The sequence below is a fragment of the Oryza glaberrima genome, chromosome 1 (assembly GCF_000147395.1).
Source record: "Oryza glaberrima chromosome 1, OglaRS2, whole genome shotgun sequence".
In the NCBI taxonomy this organism is placed as follows: Eukaryota; Viridiplantae; Streptophyta; class Magnoliopsida; order Poales; family Poaceae; genus Oryza; species Oryza glaberrima.
In genome coordinates, this window is record NC_068326.1 from 16436735 (window position 1) to 16454507 (window position 17773).

Sequence of the window (17773 nt, forward strand, 5' to 3'; positions counted from 1 at the left end):
GCATAGTCTTCCAAAATTAGCAATAAAAGGGCAATCATATGAAAATAAGTTAAAAAGCAAATTCAATCATATTATTTTCATCGAATAAAAATTAAAATTTATATTACACTAAGCTGTTTTCTTTGGAGTGAGTTGGGAACTAATCCTTCTCACAAGCAAAACGGAATGACTCATTAACGCATGATTAATTAAGTATTAGCAATTTTTTTAAAAAAATGGATTAATGTGATTTTTTAAAGCAACTTTCGTATAGAAAATTTTTACAAAAGTCACCATGTTTAGCAGTTTAGAAAACATGCGCGCAGAAAATGAGGGAGTAAAGAACACAGATAAGTGCATAGGTAAATTCGTGATACCTCGATCCTATAAAAACCAACCTAGTATTGAATATGACACATCCTATTAATATGAATATAGACATACAGATTCATAGAACTAGTATATATATATATGTCATAGTCCTAGATTTATTTTTTATAGGATGAAGAGAGTAGTTAGCAGTTTGGAAAACGTGCGCGTAGAAAATGAGGGAGTTAAGTTGGGAAAGCTAGCAAGAAGAACACAGCCTAATATATAGATAAGTGCATAGGTAAATTCGTACTACCTCCATCCTATAAAAACCAATCTAGTACTGGATGTGACACATCCTATTAATATGAATCTGGACATACAGATTCATAGCACTAGTATATATCGTAGTCCTAGATATACTTTTTAGGGCCCTTTTGAATCGTAGGAATGAAAAAACAAAGGAATAGGAAAACACAGGATTCTGACAGGAATACAATTATAAGACAGAGGATTACAAAATATAAGAAAAACACAGGAATGGCTGTTTGATTGGACCATAGGAAAAACATAGGAATCAGATGAGACATAGACTCAGAGGAAATGTTCCAAGAGGTTAGACCTCTTGCTAACTTTTCTCTAAAATGTGCATAGGATTACCCGTTCCATAGAAATTTTAAAGGATTGGATAGGATTCAATCCTTTGTTTTTAAGGCCTTCATAGGATTTTTTTTCATTGGATTAAAATCCTCCAAAATTTTTACATTTTTCCTACAAATAAAGGGGCACTTATGGACGAGGGGAATAGTTTTTTTTTTATCTCTCATTGACAGTTCTGTTTTTAGATGTGACGTTAACAGCGAATAATTACTACTACAGCTTGAAAAGACGAGTATTTGACATTCTCAATTCTGCAGCACGCCGAAAGCATAGACGTGGGCAACTACAAGTCGACAACCTTCAGTACGATGCACACGTCTTGCACGCTGGTGCCGGACGTACGTCAGGCCGCATGTGTCACGCCCCCACGCCACGAGGCCCACGACCCGCGCGCGTGGCGCGCTGCCGCCCCCCGGCTCACCGCATTAGGATCTTGCCCGTCAGTTGCGAGTTTAAGCCGGCGCGCGATCGAACCCGGCCACCGCGTACGCGATTGACGACTATACATTTTACGGGCTCAAAAATTCTGCCCCTGGCCCACTGCGTAATCTCGATTCAACGTTTATTCTCTGTTCCTCTTTTTTTCATATTCGTTTTTCACTTTTTTTTTCTTGTTAAATTTCTTTATTTTTTTGCGGGAAAAATTTCTTTATGTTTAACTTAAATTTATAGAAAAATATAGTAGTATTTTTAACACAAAACAAACATATTATTAAAATACATTATCAAAATATATTGAATGCTAGATTTAATGAAACTAATTTGTTTTTTAAAATATTACCAATTTTTTTTAAACTTAGACAAACTTAACAAAAGTTTAACTAGGAAAAAAATAAAAACAATTTATAATATAAAATAGAGTGACTAACAGTTTCTATTATATACAAATTAAAGGTCCCAAACCAAGCTAGCTGTGGATCACGCCATCTTGTATAGTTAAAGAAAAGCGAAAAAAGATCATGTGAGCAGTACAAGGGATAAAAAAAACCATGTGAGCACCGAGACCTATCCAACGGCGCTTGGTAGTCAGCGGGCAGGTAAGCATCCCCGACATCGATGTCGATCGACACCGTACAGTTAACACCGACGGGCGCCCGGGGGGGGGGGGGGTGGGTGGTGTCAGACCGGACGACGTTGCTTCCGTAAGCCGCTTAACAGGAAAGCCAACGTAACTGCGTACGTAAGGAGGTCCCCCCCCCTTGCCGAGCATCCGACGCAAAAAGATAATGATAAAAATAGGCCAACCGCACCGCATCGCGCACGGTGCACGCGCGCCCACCACCATCGGTCGGTGCCGCATTTGCTTGCTCGCCCGCCCAAAGCGGCAAAGCGGTGACGCAAACTCGTTCCGCACGCAGGAAGGGAGGGATAGCTAGCGAAGCTTTGTCCTATTTAACGCGCGCCTCGCTCTCAACTCAAGGTCTCATGGATCCCACGATGCCCACTCCACATACTACTTCGGGTACTTGCCCTTTTCCACGCAACAGCAGCACCGCGGCGGAGATGATCGTGACGGAGCAGGAGCACCTGCAGCCGCGGCACCGGAGGTCTAGGAAGAGGGACCGGCCGCCGCCAACGCCGCCGTCGGGTAACATCAAGGCGGCGCCGGCGCCGCTACCGGAGGGGGGTGGCCATGGCCACGAAGAGGAGGCGCGGGACGAAGACGTGGACAGGTTCTACGCGCTGCTCGACGAGGTCAGGGAGATGAGGGAGCTGTGGCGGCGGAACGGTGATTGTGTCGCGACCAAGCGGACGAGCGTGGATGGTGGCCAGAAGAAGCAGGATCGCCAGCAGCTGTGGCGGCCGACGTTTGTAATGGAGGACTTCGCGTTCGAGTTGAAGGGAAGCCAAGTAGTCCAACCGGAGAAGAAGGTGGACAGCGCGCCTAATCTCGATCTTAGCTTCTCAATGTGATTTTTTCTTTTCTTTTCTTTTCTTTTGTTGGGACTAGAGTACTGTATCGATTTTCTATCAGGAGAAAGAAATCAAGTTCATACAGATGAGTCTATATATACTTAAAAGAATTAGTGGGCACGGCGATGCTATTAATACTAAGATTTGCTTATAATAATTGTTAGGAAAAAAACACATTGACAACACGGGCGACAATAACCCTCGGTGAGTTTAATCCACTTAATTGTTCTTAACCTATAACCTAAACATGATCACCATTCACCAATGCTTAATGCGGAAATTGGTTCTAACTTATCAGAGATGAAAGATGAAGCCATTGAAGTCGATGTTTGGTTTTGCTTTTGTTCCTTCGATTTTTCTTCTTTCTTCTTATTTGTTAAGGAAAAAACACACAAGAGATATGGCTCACAAACCTCGTCCAGTACCTAGATCGATGGGGTGATTGTATATTTGTATTAAGATTTTAGGATTAGAGATCGATGGGGTGATTGTATTAAGGTTTTAGGATTAGAGAGAGGTTCGACGTCACCTCTGCCACTTAAGGTAATAATAGTGTTTATAGCGGCCGCTATAGCGGTAGTGGATCTCTACCACTACAAGGTAACGGATATGCGTATTGGAACTTAGTGGCCGTTATATCGCTTCGCGACCGCTATAGCAGCCCGCTATATATTAACTTTGTTAGATCGCTATAATATTTAAACGGTATGCTTCATATATGGATAGAATAAGTATCGGGTGTCTTATTTGTCTTATATATTTATATGTTATTTCATAATTTTTATATTATCAAATGTTGGAGTAATTAAACATGTAGTCTAAATTTAAATTTTAACTTGGACTTGATGTTAATATTGATATACAATCTAAATTTATAGTTATTTTTTTTAATTTTGCTATTGGAACTTAGCATCTGCAATAGCGCCCGCTATCCGCAATCCGCTACCCAGACACCAATCCGCTACCAACTCACTATATGCTACTTATTGCCTTGCTGCCACTTCTCCTTTTTCTCATATACAGTGACACTAGTCGATAAAATCAACCAACATTCTTCTCTTGATTTGAAGATTAACGGACAAGTCAACTAAAAAAATAGCTTCCAAGGCAATGTGTTGCAACAAACGTCACTGAGACAACAAAAACCTATATTTCTCTATAGTACTCAAATAAACTCAAGCTTAATTTAGCGGGTGTTGATTGATAAATTTAAGTTCTCCTTATCCAGGATATTAGTTAAGGCTCTAATTTACATATGTATTGGTCATAACATATCTAAAATAAACTTAATTTATGATCATTTAAAATATGGATCCATGAGTAAAAGCTCAGCTTAATAATTCGATCCTGGGATATCTTTCACAACCTTATCAATGTGTTCGGCAGAAAACATACAACACGTTGTTACAAGAATAGAAAACTGCGTTTTATTGGTGCTCAGTTCATAGCGCAGTATAATTATGAGTGGTTTATAAGTGCTATTTACCACTCTTAGCTTTAGGAAATATTCTTAAATATATGATTAATCATAATATGCTACGAAATCAAATTGCATCGTTAACTATGCAGTAAGATTATTTTGGAGTTTTTCCATGGTTATTGCTCCCCTATGTGTGGACATAACTTAAACTTAATAATCTTTATAAATATCTACACATTTTACAAATAAGTGTCTAAATGACTAAACTTCAGAGACCATTAAAACTTTGAAAAAAATGAGCATGTTACCTCACCAGTCTGGATTTAATTAAATACTACCAAGATTCCAAGTAAATAATGTATGTCAAATCTGTATGCATCCAAATCTCTAAATATTGAAATCTAGGCGGATTCCCGTGCAAATAGCCCCTCCACGTGGCACGGCGAGATTGCAGCATTCGTCCCCCTCTTGCAGCCGTTGGATGGAGGATTAATGGTCAGGGATCGTTGTGGTGGAAGTCGTTGTAGTATGTGAAGCTTTTGGGGTTTGTTTGAAAAATCGCTAAAACCCCGTCCTCTCTCGCCTCGGCAGTCGCCGCCGCCGTTTCTTCTCCTCAACTGTGTCACCGCCGCCAATCTACTCCAGTTCCCCGCCGCTCCGCGCCTCCGCCTCCGTAGCAAGCTCGCCACCTCCGCCTCTTCATACTGCTGCTGGCCTGCCGCAGTCCACCGCCTCCTCACCATGGTCTCCCTCAGCCTGCCCGCCGTCCTCCTCACCTTCGCCACTGCCCAGGTGATACAGTTGCAGGGAGAGAGGAACAAAGAAACAGTTGCAGACTGAAGATCGCAGTCTCCCTCAGTCTGAGAGAGGAACGATGGTGAGGGCTCTCAAGCGAGAGCATGAACGCAACGACTGGCCACCGCCACTGTGACTACCGGGACCACGATTTAATGATTATTTCTGAACTCCCCAACCTCTTTACTGCAACACCTATATTATGATAGAATCATTGACGTGATTTGCTTCAGGCTGTGGTGTATAATAATTTTTATGCAATTCCTGTGAAATTGATGTGTTCTAGGTATTTTGTCTTGTATGAGCTATTGATTGCATTATCCAGTGGTTATCACAACATGGGCCTACTTAAAGTGATTAAAGTTGCATCGGATGGGTATAGGATGTTACTTGTTGAGTGCATACAGTTTCTTCTTGAAAAAACTTAGTAATTATGTATCGAACTGTATTTGGCTTGTTCTTTAACCTTCCTTGCCAAACATGAGGCTTTGTCCTGGTGATCTATATAGCTGGTAAATGTTTCTTGGAGTTTACTGAAATTATATCATCTAGCTTATTGGACATTAATAATGTGGACTCGCAGAAATATATACAATTAGCTAGAGCTGTCTTCAGATTGTCTTGGCAATTGGTCATGAATCTTCAATTTTTTTACTTAAGATAAATCTCTAACTTGTATAGTACTCCCTCCGTCCCATAATATAAGGGATTTTGAGTTTTTGCTTGCAACGTTTGACTACTTGTCTTATTCAAAATTTTTTGAAATTATTATTTATTTTATTTGTGACTTACTATATTATCTACAGTACTTTAAGCACAACTTTTTGTTTTTTATATTTGCAAAAATAATTTGAATAAGATGAGTGGTCAAACGTTGCAAGTAAAAACTTAAAATCCCTTATATTATGAGACGGAGGGAGTAGATCATAAGAATTAATTGGTTCTGGTGTTTTCATCAAGAAGAAATTTCATATACCCTCCATTTTTTGTTCTTATATCTCTTGCTACGAGTGTTTGATATTTAGAGCCTTAAGAATTATAGTGAGTAAATGAATGAGCAACCGGGAGTTTCTGTCTATTTGAAGCTACCCCACATATATGTGTTAGCCACTTTGATCATTACGTCTGTGACACATTATTGATTAGCATCTAATTTTCCTATATGTGCATTTAGGAATCAAGAGGGGTTCCTGCAAAGAGGCCAGCTCCAGATTACTTTCTGTGAGGCCGCAGATTCAACAGTGGGTACTGCTTGTCTGGTTATCCTGCAAACAAGCACAGGCCGAATAAGTCTTGCGGGCTTCCATTTTCTGAGATGAGCTGAGCTCATGCTTTACAAGACTCTAGCTAGGGCCTAGGACTGCTTTCGTGATGTATAAATTGATTATAGTCCCCAGTCTATCATTTATAAAGGAGTTAGTGTTGCCATTCAGACTCTTGGAGAGTGGCTGTGGCTGACATTTGAGCTTGAGAAAAGTGCCCATATGAATGGGAGTGGTGTAGTTGAAGCCACTCCCAAATCCATTGTATATACTTGGGTGTGCGTTGGTCAATTTTGTTGCTAGCCCCTAATCCTATGCTAGAGAATGATATGCAAATGGTGTGGCTGAGTATTTATTGTTGTCATAATGAAAATGCATGAAGTTTTGTAGTTGGCATTTGCAGAAACTGTCCCAAGAAAGTTGAGTATTTATTGTTATCATAATGAAAATGCAGGAAGTTTTGTAGTTGGCATTTGTACAAACTGTCCCAAGAAAGCATATCAATTGCTGCTAGAAAATACTCCTAATGTAGTACCATATGTAATGGTATAATGGTTGCAGTGTTTTTAGTTCGTTCACTTGTCTGCATAAGCTCGCTAAAAGTTCAGTCTTCAAATAGTACTTGCGAAATAACATTCGTCTGAATCGGAGTTTGTCAAAATACCATCTACTGTGACAAGCTGACAATAAAAAGAGTTCCAAACAACCTCTATTAGCAAGTCTCTTCAATGATTTTTACTTCTAGAAAGAATCTACACCCTCCATTCCAAAATATGACTAGAAATCAGGGTAGCACATCAGTATCAGTATGATGTCTATTGCATACATCTAATATAGTGTTAGTAGTAATGCTTATACCTATACACTTATATTGTGTTATGTAGTAGTACAAGATCTCTTGCGTACATCTAATATAGTGTTAGTAGTAATGCTTATACCTATACACTTATATTGTGTTATGTAGTAGTACAAGATACCATAATATAATTCAAGGTTTAAAATATACTATATATTTATGACAGTGCAATATTGCTAGCTCTTACTATCCAGCAACTTACCTAGGCCTTATTTTTTAACTCAGGGTTGTGACCATAGCATTTGTTTGTGTCTAAGAACAAACACCCAGAAAAAAAAGAGAGAGACTGCTCATAGTCTAAATTTCAATTTTCAAGTTACTAAAGTTTGTCTACCTACACATAAAAATACTCTAAATAAACATATTCAAAATAGGAGTATTAATTTTTAACATGGCGTGCCAACGGCGCGCCCACTTTTCTAGTTTGACCTAATATTAAGCTTTTGTTAGCTAAATCATAATTGATTATCTTTAATTTATATCAATATATGACTTACTAAGCCTAGTACTCCCTTAGAACAAAATTTAATGAAAAAATTTTCTTTAGTTTCTAACAACAATATGCACTGCTTGCGAATATCAACATAGAGTACTGGTGAATGAATTTTCCCACCTTTAGTTTTCATGTAGTTTTCCACCTCAACCTCACTTGAATTGTTTGAAATTTCCATTAGAGTCTAGCTTCAATTTTATCTACCCATCAAATGGCCAACTATTTTGACTTATCTAGAAACTTCTATTAAATTCTTTATTTTGTTTTGACTCACATTCTTAATTGATCTTACATGGTTTGAAAATCATTTAGATGAATGCTTAATTTTAATAGCTCATGAGGTGAGCAAGCTTCATATACTGTTTACCATCACGGTCCAATCTCATAACTTTATTTGATTTTTTTAGCATTAGTGTTGGTATTTCTTATGATTACAGATAGAATCCGCAAGCGCACGGATATACCGATGTAGCACTTCCCCTACGGAGTATTCCAAGGGTATCGAATCCAAGGGAACGCGTGTGATTAATTCTTCCTCCGGTTCATCCAAGGACACCAAGCAAAGGATAGGCTAAGATAGTGAGGATTTATTAGTGAGAAACAGTGTCTAGGGAAAGATTAACATTATTCCTAACGCGATACTTCAAGCTCTGGCAATCCGGTTGTCGGAGATATGGGCCCGGGGGTATGTGAAGTAGAGGGGAATTACTTTCCCTCCGGCCACGTGACTCTGCAGGCTGGCCCTACTCACGCGTCACGCGAGTCGTGGAAGCGGCGGGGGAGGGGGGGGGGGCCTCGGGGCATGACGTCACCCCATCGGGCTCTCCCGCGGCTTCGCCCCGAGGCCCTCACCCGGCTGCCACGCGGCGGAGGGAGAGAGCGAGAGGGGAGCACAGGCTGAACAGCCATAAATGTGCGACGCCCCAACTGTCCCTCACCGCATTTAATGCGGTAAGGGCAGACGTGCGGCGCGCCTAGCTAACCTCTGTCCAACGTCTATGACCGGCCTGTCACCGTCACATCCGATGGATAGGGCAACCATGTCCTCACGTCGCCCTTGTACCCAGCGGAGTGGGGGTGGGTATGACCCGTCACATCCGAGCGTCACTCGAGGAAGGGCTGTCGCAAGTCATCGTTCATTTATGAGGGAATGATAGGGCTGTCCCCTGTGTCAGGCGGGGGGCGGCGCCGGGTTCTACTCGAGAACCGGTTGTTGCTTAGCTTCCGGGAGAAGGCACGGTTGGAAGCCCAAAGTGAAGTGGGATCCCCCTCCTATGGAGGGTAGGTAGAGGCGGCACATGTGGTATCCCCTTGAGCTATAAAAGGAGGACCCTGCCCACTGAGATAAAGGGACGACGCCCAGAAAACCTGAACTCTAGAAGTGAGGAAGCAAGTGCGCTCTCTGTAGTGAAGAAACCTTTATAAAACTCATCCATAATCCCAAACACAGGAGTAGGGTGTTACGCTCCATAGCGGCCTGAACCTGTATAATCTAACTGCGTGCAAGCTTGCCGGTAATCTTAGGGACGAGCGAGTGATTTCCGAGAGACGAGCCTCCGCCCCCGGCCGAACTCACAAATGGGGGGTCTCACGACTCCCCGCTATTGAGGATCTTCCCTCGACAGCTGGCGCGCCAGGTAGGGGCGGTTGCGCATTCCGAGAGGAAGTCGCTTTCTTCCGTCCTAATTTTCTCTAGGCCTTAGCCTACCATGGTCGAGGTCCTGGAAGTAGAGGAGGAGGCGGTGGCGTTTACTCTCACCCCGTCCGGGAGTGAGGATTCCGGCGAGAGCCGAGGTCCTCGTCACCGTCGCCATGGTTCTCTAACTCCTCCCCGAAGCGAACCTTCGCGGAGGGAGGATCCCACTTGTTCGGGTGATTCGGCTCTCTCTCCGCCCCCTGGCAGAGGGAGGCCGCGACGCGTCGGGGAACGCCGCCGTCTTGACTATGGAGACGGCGGTTCGCCCCAAGGCGCGCTTTAGGTAGCAGGCGCCCTTCTGCGGCATCCCCCAGTAAACCCGGGGCCGGAGACTCCTGTTCAGCGCTGGTTGGACGACGTGGCCAACTTGGTCACTACTGCCCAGCGGCAGTTGGCCACGGGTGGCCGATCCACTGCCGCTGGTACATCGCGTACCTCGGTCACCCTCTCCTCGTCGGCGAGGAGAAGGGCTCGTCGATCGGCCATGATCTCGAGACGGTCCACGGTTCCAACATCGTCGGGGGCCTCGGGAAGCCGGAGGCGTCATGACGGCCTCTACGGGACGCAGGACGCTCGAATCAACATCAAGCGACGCCGAGACGAGCGCCGAGCTGCACGTATGGGGGAAGGCGCCTCCTCATCTGGAGCGCCATGCTCCTCTTCACGAGGCGGCCCTCCTCCCACACTCACCCCTGAGAGGACGGGTTGTAGGGCCTTTGTTGCGAGTCTCCGGAATGTCCGGTGGCCCCCGAAGTTTCGCCCCAACCTTACGGAGAAGTATGATGGTAGCATCAATCCCTTCGAGTTCCTCCAGATCTACACCACGGTTATCGTGGCGGCAGGGGGTGACGACCGGGTCATGGCGAATTACTTTCCCATGGCCCTCAAGGGTCAGGCGCGTGGCTGGTTGATGACCCAGCCCCCCGGCTCCATTCACTCCTGGGAGGATCTGTGCCAGCAGTTCATTACGAACTTCGAGGGCACATATCCCCACCCGGGGGAAGAGGCGGACCTACACGCTGTACGGCGGGAGGATGATGAGTCCCTCCGCTCGTACATACAGCGCTTCTGTCAGGTCCGCAACACCATTCCGTGCATCCCAGCCCACGCGGTTGTATATGCATTCTGGAACAGCGTGCAGCATAATCGCATGCTGGAGAAGATCGCCTCCAAGGAGCCCAAGACTACTATCGAGCTCTTCGAGCTGGCGAACAAGGTGGCCCGGAAGGAGGAGGCGTGGGCTTGGAACTCTCCCGGCACCGGTGCGGCGGCTGCGGCTACCCCCGAATCTGCCGCCCGCTCCAAGCGGCGAGATAGGAGAGGCAAAAGGAAACCAGCCCGCTCCGATGACGAGGGCCATGTCCTTGCAGCAGACGGGCCCACGCAGGCCTCGCGGAAAGGAAAGGCCACCGGCGATAAGCCGAGCCCCACCGTTCCCTCCGGCGAGGGCCGGTCGGCGGACAAGTGGTGCTCGGTACACAACACTTACCGCCACAGTCTCACCGACTGCCGCTCGGTCAAGAATTTGGCCGAGCGGTTCCGAAAGGCTGATGAGGAGAAGCGGCAGGGTTGACGGGAGGGCAAAGCCCCCGCGACCTCAACCGGTGATCGGCGAGAGGAGGCCAAGGACAAGGCCCCCGCCGATGATGGCGGAGACGGTGAGGATGTGGATTTCCAGATACCTCAGGGGACCGTCGCCACGCTCGACCGGGGGGGGGGGGGCTTGCGCTCACACCTCTCGCCGAAGCTTCAAGGCCATGAGGCGAGAGCTTCTGGCCGTTGTTCCCACGCATGAGGCGATCCGGAAGGCGCGCTGGTCGGAGGTGAAGCTCACGTTCGACCAGAGCGACCATCCGACGGTGCTCGCTCGGGGGGGGGGGAAGTTGGCCCTGGTGGTCTCCCCGACTATCCACAACGTCAAGATGAAGCGTGTGCTGGTGGATGGGGGGGCCAGTCTGAGCATCATCTCCCCGGCTGCCTTTGACGCGCTCAAGGACCCGGGGATGAAGCTCCAGCCGTCGCTCCCAATCATTGGCGTTACTCCGGGGCACACGTGGCCGCTTGGCCATGTAGAGCTTCCGGTGACCTTCGGTGACTCCACCAACTTCCGCACCAAGCGGATCGACTTCGATGTGGCGGACCTCAATCTGCCCTACAACGCGGTTCTGGGCAGACCCGCGTTGGTGAAGTTCATGGTCGCCACCCACTACGCCTACCTCCAGATGAAGATGCCGGGTCCTGCTGGTCCCATCACCATCTTTGGTGATGTCAAGGTCGCCCTCGCATGCGCGGAGCAGCGGGCAGACAACCTGGCGGTGGCCACGAAGCCGCAGGCCCCAAAAGCCTTTGCGTCCCGCGCTTTCAAGAAGCGCCTCACCTCGGCTGACGAGGTGCCCGTCAAGGAAATCCCCCTTGGCGACGATCCGTCCAAGACCGCCAAGATTGGCGGAACCTTGGACGCCAAATAGGAAGGCGCGCTCGTCTCCTTCCTGCAGGCGAATTCTGACGTTTTCGCATGGAAGCCGTCAGATATGCCCGGGGTCCCCAGGGAGGTGATCGAGCACCGCCTTGTCGTGCGGCCGGATGCGCGACCTGTCCGGCAGAAAGTGCGGCGTCAAGCCCCGGAGCGGCAGGCCTTCATCAGGGAGGAAGTGGCACGGCTTCTGGAGGCTGATTTCATTCGCGAGGGGATCCATCCGGAGTAGCTGGCAAACCCGGTGGTCGTCCCGAAGGCTAATGGCAAGCTACGGATGTGCATCGGCTACACCGACCTCAACAAGGCATGCCCCAAAGGTCCCTTCCCTCTACCACGCATAGATCAAATAGTCGACTCCACTGCGGGGTGCGACCTTTTGTGTTTTCTAGATGCATACTCTGGGTACCATCAGATTCGTATGGCTAGGGAAGATGAGGAAAAAACCACCTTTATTACTTCTGTGGGCACCTTTTGTTATACAACTATGCCTTTTGGATTGAAGAATGCAGGCCCTACTTTTCAGCGCATGACTCGTATTACCTTGAGTAATCAGATAGGGTGCAATGTAGAGGCGTATGTCGATGATCTGGTGGTAAAGACGCACCACCAGGACACGTTGCTACAGGACCTGGCCGAAACTTTCGATAGTCTTAGGTCCACGCGCGTAAAGCTGAACCCCGATAAGTGTGTGTTTGGCGTGCCGGCGGGCAAACTTCTCAGTTTTCTAGTCTCTTCCCGAGGCATAGAAGCAAATCTTGAGAAAATACGCGCGATAGAGAGGATGCAACCCCCCAGCAAGCTTAGGGATGTACAGTGCGTCACTGGATGCATGGCCGCCCTGAGTCGATTTATATCAAGGCTGGGTGAGAGGGCGCTGCCCCTATTCAAGCTCCTCAAGCGCTCCGGGCCGTTTGTATGGACGGAGGAAGCTGAGCAAGCTCTCAATCAGCTGAAAGCTTACCTCACTTCCCCCTCATCTTGGTGGCTCTAGGACCGGAGGAACCATTGCTACTCTACTTGGCCGCGACCCCCCATGTGGTGAGTGCCGCCCTAGTAGTTGAGCGTGAGGAAGGCGAACGGGAGGCCCTTTCGGCTTGCGATGGCCCCTCGTCCCCCGAAGGCCTAGCGCCCAAAGCTTCCAGCCCCCGGGAGAACCCCGAGGCCCCCAAGGGAGGAGCGGAGGCTTTGGCAGGTGGCCCCGAGCCTTATGATCTCGAGGCAGTCCGGGATCCCCCCGAGACCTCCGAACAGGCGCGCTCCGAGTCATCAGCCCCTGACAACATGAACCGGCCCCGCCGAAATGTGCAGCGGCCCATCTACTTTGTTAGCGAGGCACTTTGAGATGCGAAAACCCGGTATCTGCAGGCCCAGAAAATGCTTTATGCCGTCTTGATGGCTTCAAGGAAGTTGCGTCATTACTTCCAAGCGCATCGGGTTTCCGTAGTGACGTCATACCCTCTTGGCCAAATTTTGCACAACCGGGAGGGTACTGGACGGGTGGTAAAATGGGCCATCGAGCTGGCTGAGTTCGATCTGCACTTTGAACCGCGGCATGCGATCAAGAGTCAAATCCTGGCTGACTTCATCGCGGAATGGACCCCGGTGGACGAACCTGTTTCGTCCAATGTCCCCTTCCCCCCCGGAGAAGAAGAGGTTCCAAACGCCGACATTCGCGGCGGGCACTGGGTTATGCATTTTGATGGCTCCCTCAACCTTCAAGGTGCAGGTGCCGGAGTCACGCTGACCTCGCCAAACGGGGATGTCCTCAAATACATCGTTCGTCTCGACTTCCGAGCCACGAACAACATGGCATAAAGGAAGAAGGCAGAGTCTCTGCCTCCGCTCCCTTTCATCCTCGCCTCATCCGCGCTCGCCTCCTCGTTTCACGCCCCTATAACTGCCCCCACGATTCTCGCGCCTGTATTTGTCTCTTCGCATCCCGCGCCCGCTCATCACATCGCTCGTTGTATCCGCTCCCGCCTTTAGTGCGCCTGTCAGTGGCACACTCGAGGTAGAGTGCGCAACGGCCATGAGCGCAAGTTGAACAAACCGTCACCGCTACCGCCGCAGGAGTAGCGAGCGAGAGAATTGAGGTGTGGTTTGACTGACCCCCCCGGTTATCGCGCCTCAAGCATCTTCATCATGAGCGCAGTCAGAGGCGGTCAAACCGCTGTTGTGGTTAGCACGCCAACCTAGCCACGCGGCGATATCCTTTTGGGTTCCCTGCCGGGCCCACAACCCCAGCTCGAGGAGTCTTGAGGCGCCATGTCAGAATGATCCCAGGAAATCGATATCTGATATAGCGTCGGGGGCTACTGTCGGAGATATGGGCCCGGGGGTATGTGAAGTAGAGGGGAATTACTTTCCCTCCGGCCACGTGACTCTGCAGGCTGGCCCCACTCACGCGTCACGCGAGTCGTGGAAGCGGCGGGGCGGGGGGGGGGGGGGGGCTCGGGGCATGACGTCACCCCGTCGGGCTCTCCCGCGGCTTCGCCCCGAGGCCCTCACCCGGCTGCCACGCGGCGGAGGGAGAGAGCGAGAGGGGAGCACAGGCTGAACAGCCATAAATGTGCGACGCCCCAATTGTCCCTCACCGCATTTAATGCGGTAAGGGCAGACGTGCGGCGCACCTAGCTAACATCTGTCTAACGGATGTGACCGATCTGTGACCGGCCTGTCACCGTCACATCCGATGGATAGGGCAATCATGTCCTCACGTCGCCCTTGTACCCGGCGGAGTGGGGGTGGGTATGACCCGTCACATCCGAGCGTCACTCGAGGAAGGGCTGTCGCAAGTCATCGTTCATTTATGAGGGAATGACAGGGCTGTCCCCCGTGTCAGGCGGGGGGCGGCGCCGAGTTCCACTCGAGAACCGGTTGTTGCTTAGCTTCCGGGAGAAGGCACGGTTGGAAGCCCAAAGTGGAGTGGGATCCCCCTCCTATGGAGGGTAGGTAGAGGCGGCACATGTGGTATCCCCTTGAGCTATAAAAGGAGGACCCTGCCCACTGAGATAAAGGGACGACGCCCAGAAAACCTGAACTCCAGAAGTGAGGAAGCAAGTGCGCTCTCTAGAGTGAAGAAACCTTTGTAAAACTCATCCATAATCCCAAACACAGGAGTAGGGTGTTACGCTCCATAGCAGGCCGAACCTGTATAATCCGACTGCGTGCAAGCTTGCCGGTAATCTTATGGAGGAGCGAGTGATTTCCGAGAGACAAGCCTCCGCCCCGGCCGAACTCACAAATGGGGGGTCTCATGACTCCCCGCTATTGAGGATCTTCCCTCGACACCGGTGTTCCCAGATGTTGCTCTACTACGTATCCGGACAGGGGGACTTAAGTGCTCTTGAGGCTGTCACCACCTCTACGCCTACCTCAAACATACTGTGGGATACGCAGCAATTACTGGATAACAATTACCTAAACACTACGTCTAAGCAATTAATATCTACTTTAGTGTTTATAACTCACCAAAGCAATCACTATATTTTAGTTGATTATAGTGAACAATAATCCCGTATGCTATTTAGGAACTAACTAAGAGATAATTCTCACAAGATAAATCTAAATTACTCAGGAAGATAATTCTATTGATATCAGAGTAATAAACAGAATAAAACAAATAAGAGAGGATTACTGACAGCTCCGGAATTCTTTCGACTTCTTCTACTCTACTCTCTTCCTAATTCTAGTATACAAATAGTACAATAGAGCCTCTTATAATTCAGCTCAAGCTTAGAAGTGTGTGTGAAAGTGAAGAAAGTGAAGTCTATTTATAGGATAGGTATGACGGTTGGAATGATGCGAATTGTCTGAACTGCCCCTCAACCGTCATTAGGAGAGCATCTAGAGCGTCCACACCAAAACCTGGATCCAACGGCGTTCACCACGGTTCGGCCGAACCAGGGCTGGGCTAGATGGCCTCCAAACCTGGTCTGGGCCTCCTCCTCGTCCTGCCTTATCCAATTCTTGCAATTTTGGGCCGTTTCTTTGGTAATTTAAAAGCCCATTCTTGCATGGATAGATTTCTCCTTCACTTTTAGTCTGGATCTCCTCCCAACTTCTGTGTTTATCACCTGCATACAAATATACGACTTGTGAAATATGTGAGATTTAGACCTATCACTATGATGTTTTATTATCTAGACTTTATGCAAATGTTAGCGGTATAAAATTGGCACTTAACAGCCGCCAACAATTAGTATCTTAAATCTTTTAAAGTAAATCAAAGATCGCTTATGGGTAAACATAGCAAAAAAAATCACTTGTTGGCTAATTTCTGATCTTAGTGAATTTTCCCTTAAGGCTAAACAACGTCATTAAAATCTAAAGGAAAGAATATCTCGATATCATGAGATGTTCCAATCTCCCCTGTAAATGCGGCATCAACTAGAATGACACAATTTTAACGACATCTTGCTTCCATCATTACAGGTATAATTTTCCACCTCATTCTTATTTAAGCTTAGTTCACTAGTGACGTAGTGGAATTTAAAGCATTGTTGATGCTTGATTAAGTCCACAAATGGATTTCTTAAGTCTGCACCCAATATGTGACTTGTCTTTCCACAACAAAACCATCCGGCTATCATATGTATATTTATTTGTGCAAGTCACATAGTAAGAGATGCAAAATTATTTTAGCATCCACATAATGGAGCTAGGAGACATAAATTAGGTAGAATAATATTTCTTGTTGGAGCTCTTGATGAGTTTCCACTTATTTTATTATTTATGTAATGGAAGCATAATTTCTGATTTTCAATGAACTTTGATCACACAAATTTAATTTAATTTTTCAATGAGCTATGAGTCATAAATGAGGAGGACTTTCTTAGAGAATTATCATCTAAGTAATGATCGATGTTAGTATTTTCTACGGGTGAAGTGTCTCTACCTTAACGAGACATTTATTCTCCCCTAGAAATGTGGCTGAATAATAAGGCCATAATTTTGACGATGTCTCATAATGATTCAACCCAAAATTAATGCCATTAATCTTTTTATTCATCTACTCTCTCAAACCAGGACATTAAGCATATCCCTATTTCTCGCAAAAACTTACACAAGAAAATTTTAGGAGTAGTATACGTAAGATATAGAGACAATTTTATTTCCCTTGATGAGGAATATGAGCTTTGTTATTACTAAATTTGGAGTTGCAACACTCCCCTTAGTAAAGCTTCATCTTTGCCAATAAATGAAAAGATTAACAAGATCTTACTTAGTTTGCCTCTTAGTCTTCTATTTTTCTTATTGATTTACCAACTGATAAATCAAGTCAACCATGGTCCACTTTGTCTTATTGAATATTACTAATTAATATGAAAAATGTCCATAGTAGTTTAATGGGAGAAAAATACTATGAAATGGACAATTAGCGCATAGAAATATACGATGTCCATCCCACTAAGTTTGAACGCCATATAAGTTATTTCTTATTGCAAACTTTCTGATTATGGTGACAAATATGCATATGCACTAAAATTTTACTTAGCATTGGTCTTGACAAACTATAAGAGCTCGTCTCAACATTTGCTAGATATGGCTTTACATTGTCAAGCTCAAAATAATCCCTAATACATACGGATGAGAACCTTCGTATACATTAGTGACATGCAAAATATAACATTATATTGGTCTTCCCCCAGGCTAATATTTCATCAAAATGCCTCTTGAGTTAAGGAAAACATTATTGATACTAGCTCCAGGAGCCACAAGGGATCCTTTGTTGTCACGCTAAGAAATTCCCGAATAGGATTCCAAGCAGAATATGCATTAAACCCCTGTCCAGGACCGGCCAGGGTGCACAAACGACAATGTTGACATATAGATCCACGTCTTACAAATATATAAAAAGTCTTACATATGCAGCGGAAATTAAAAACAAGCTAAACTAGATAACTTTGCGCT

At 46.6% G+C, this 17773-nt stretch overlaps 1 protein-coding gene across 1 annotated transcript; it reads left to right on the forward strand.

Annotated features, from left to right (window-relative positions):
- Positions 1–2245: 2245 nt before the first annotated feature.
- Positions 2246–2944, forward strand: LOC127769962 (NRR repressor homolog 3). The gene has a single exon (XM_052295623.1). It carries the CDS (start codon positions 2374–2376, stop codon positions 2860–2862), a length of 489 nt encoding a protein of 162 aa, XP_052151583.1. The 5' UTR covers positions 2246–2373; the 3' UTR covers positions 2863–2944.
- Positions 2945–17773: the final 14829 nt, after the last annotated feature.

What these genes read in the sequence shown, in the direction of transcription:
- LOC127769962 (XM_052295623.1), top strand. Translation starts at nt 2,374, where the DNA reads ATGGATCCCACGATGCCCACTCCACATACTACTTCGGGTACTTGCCCT.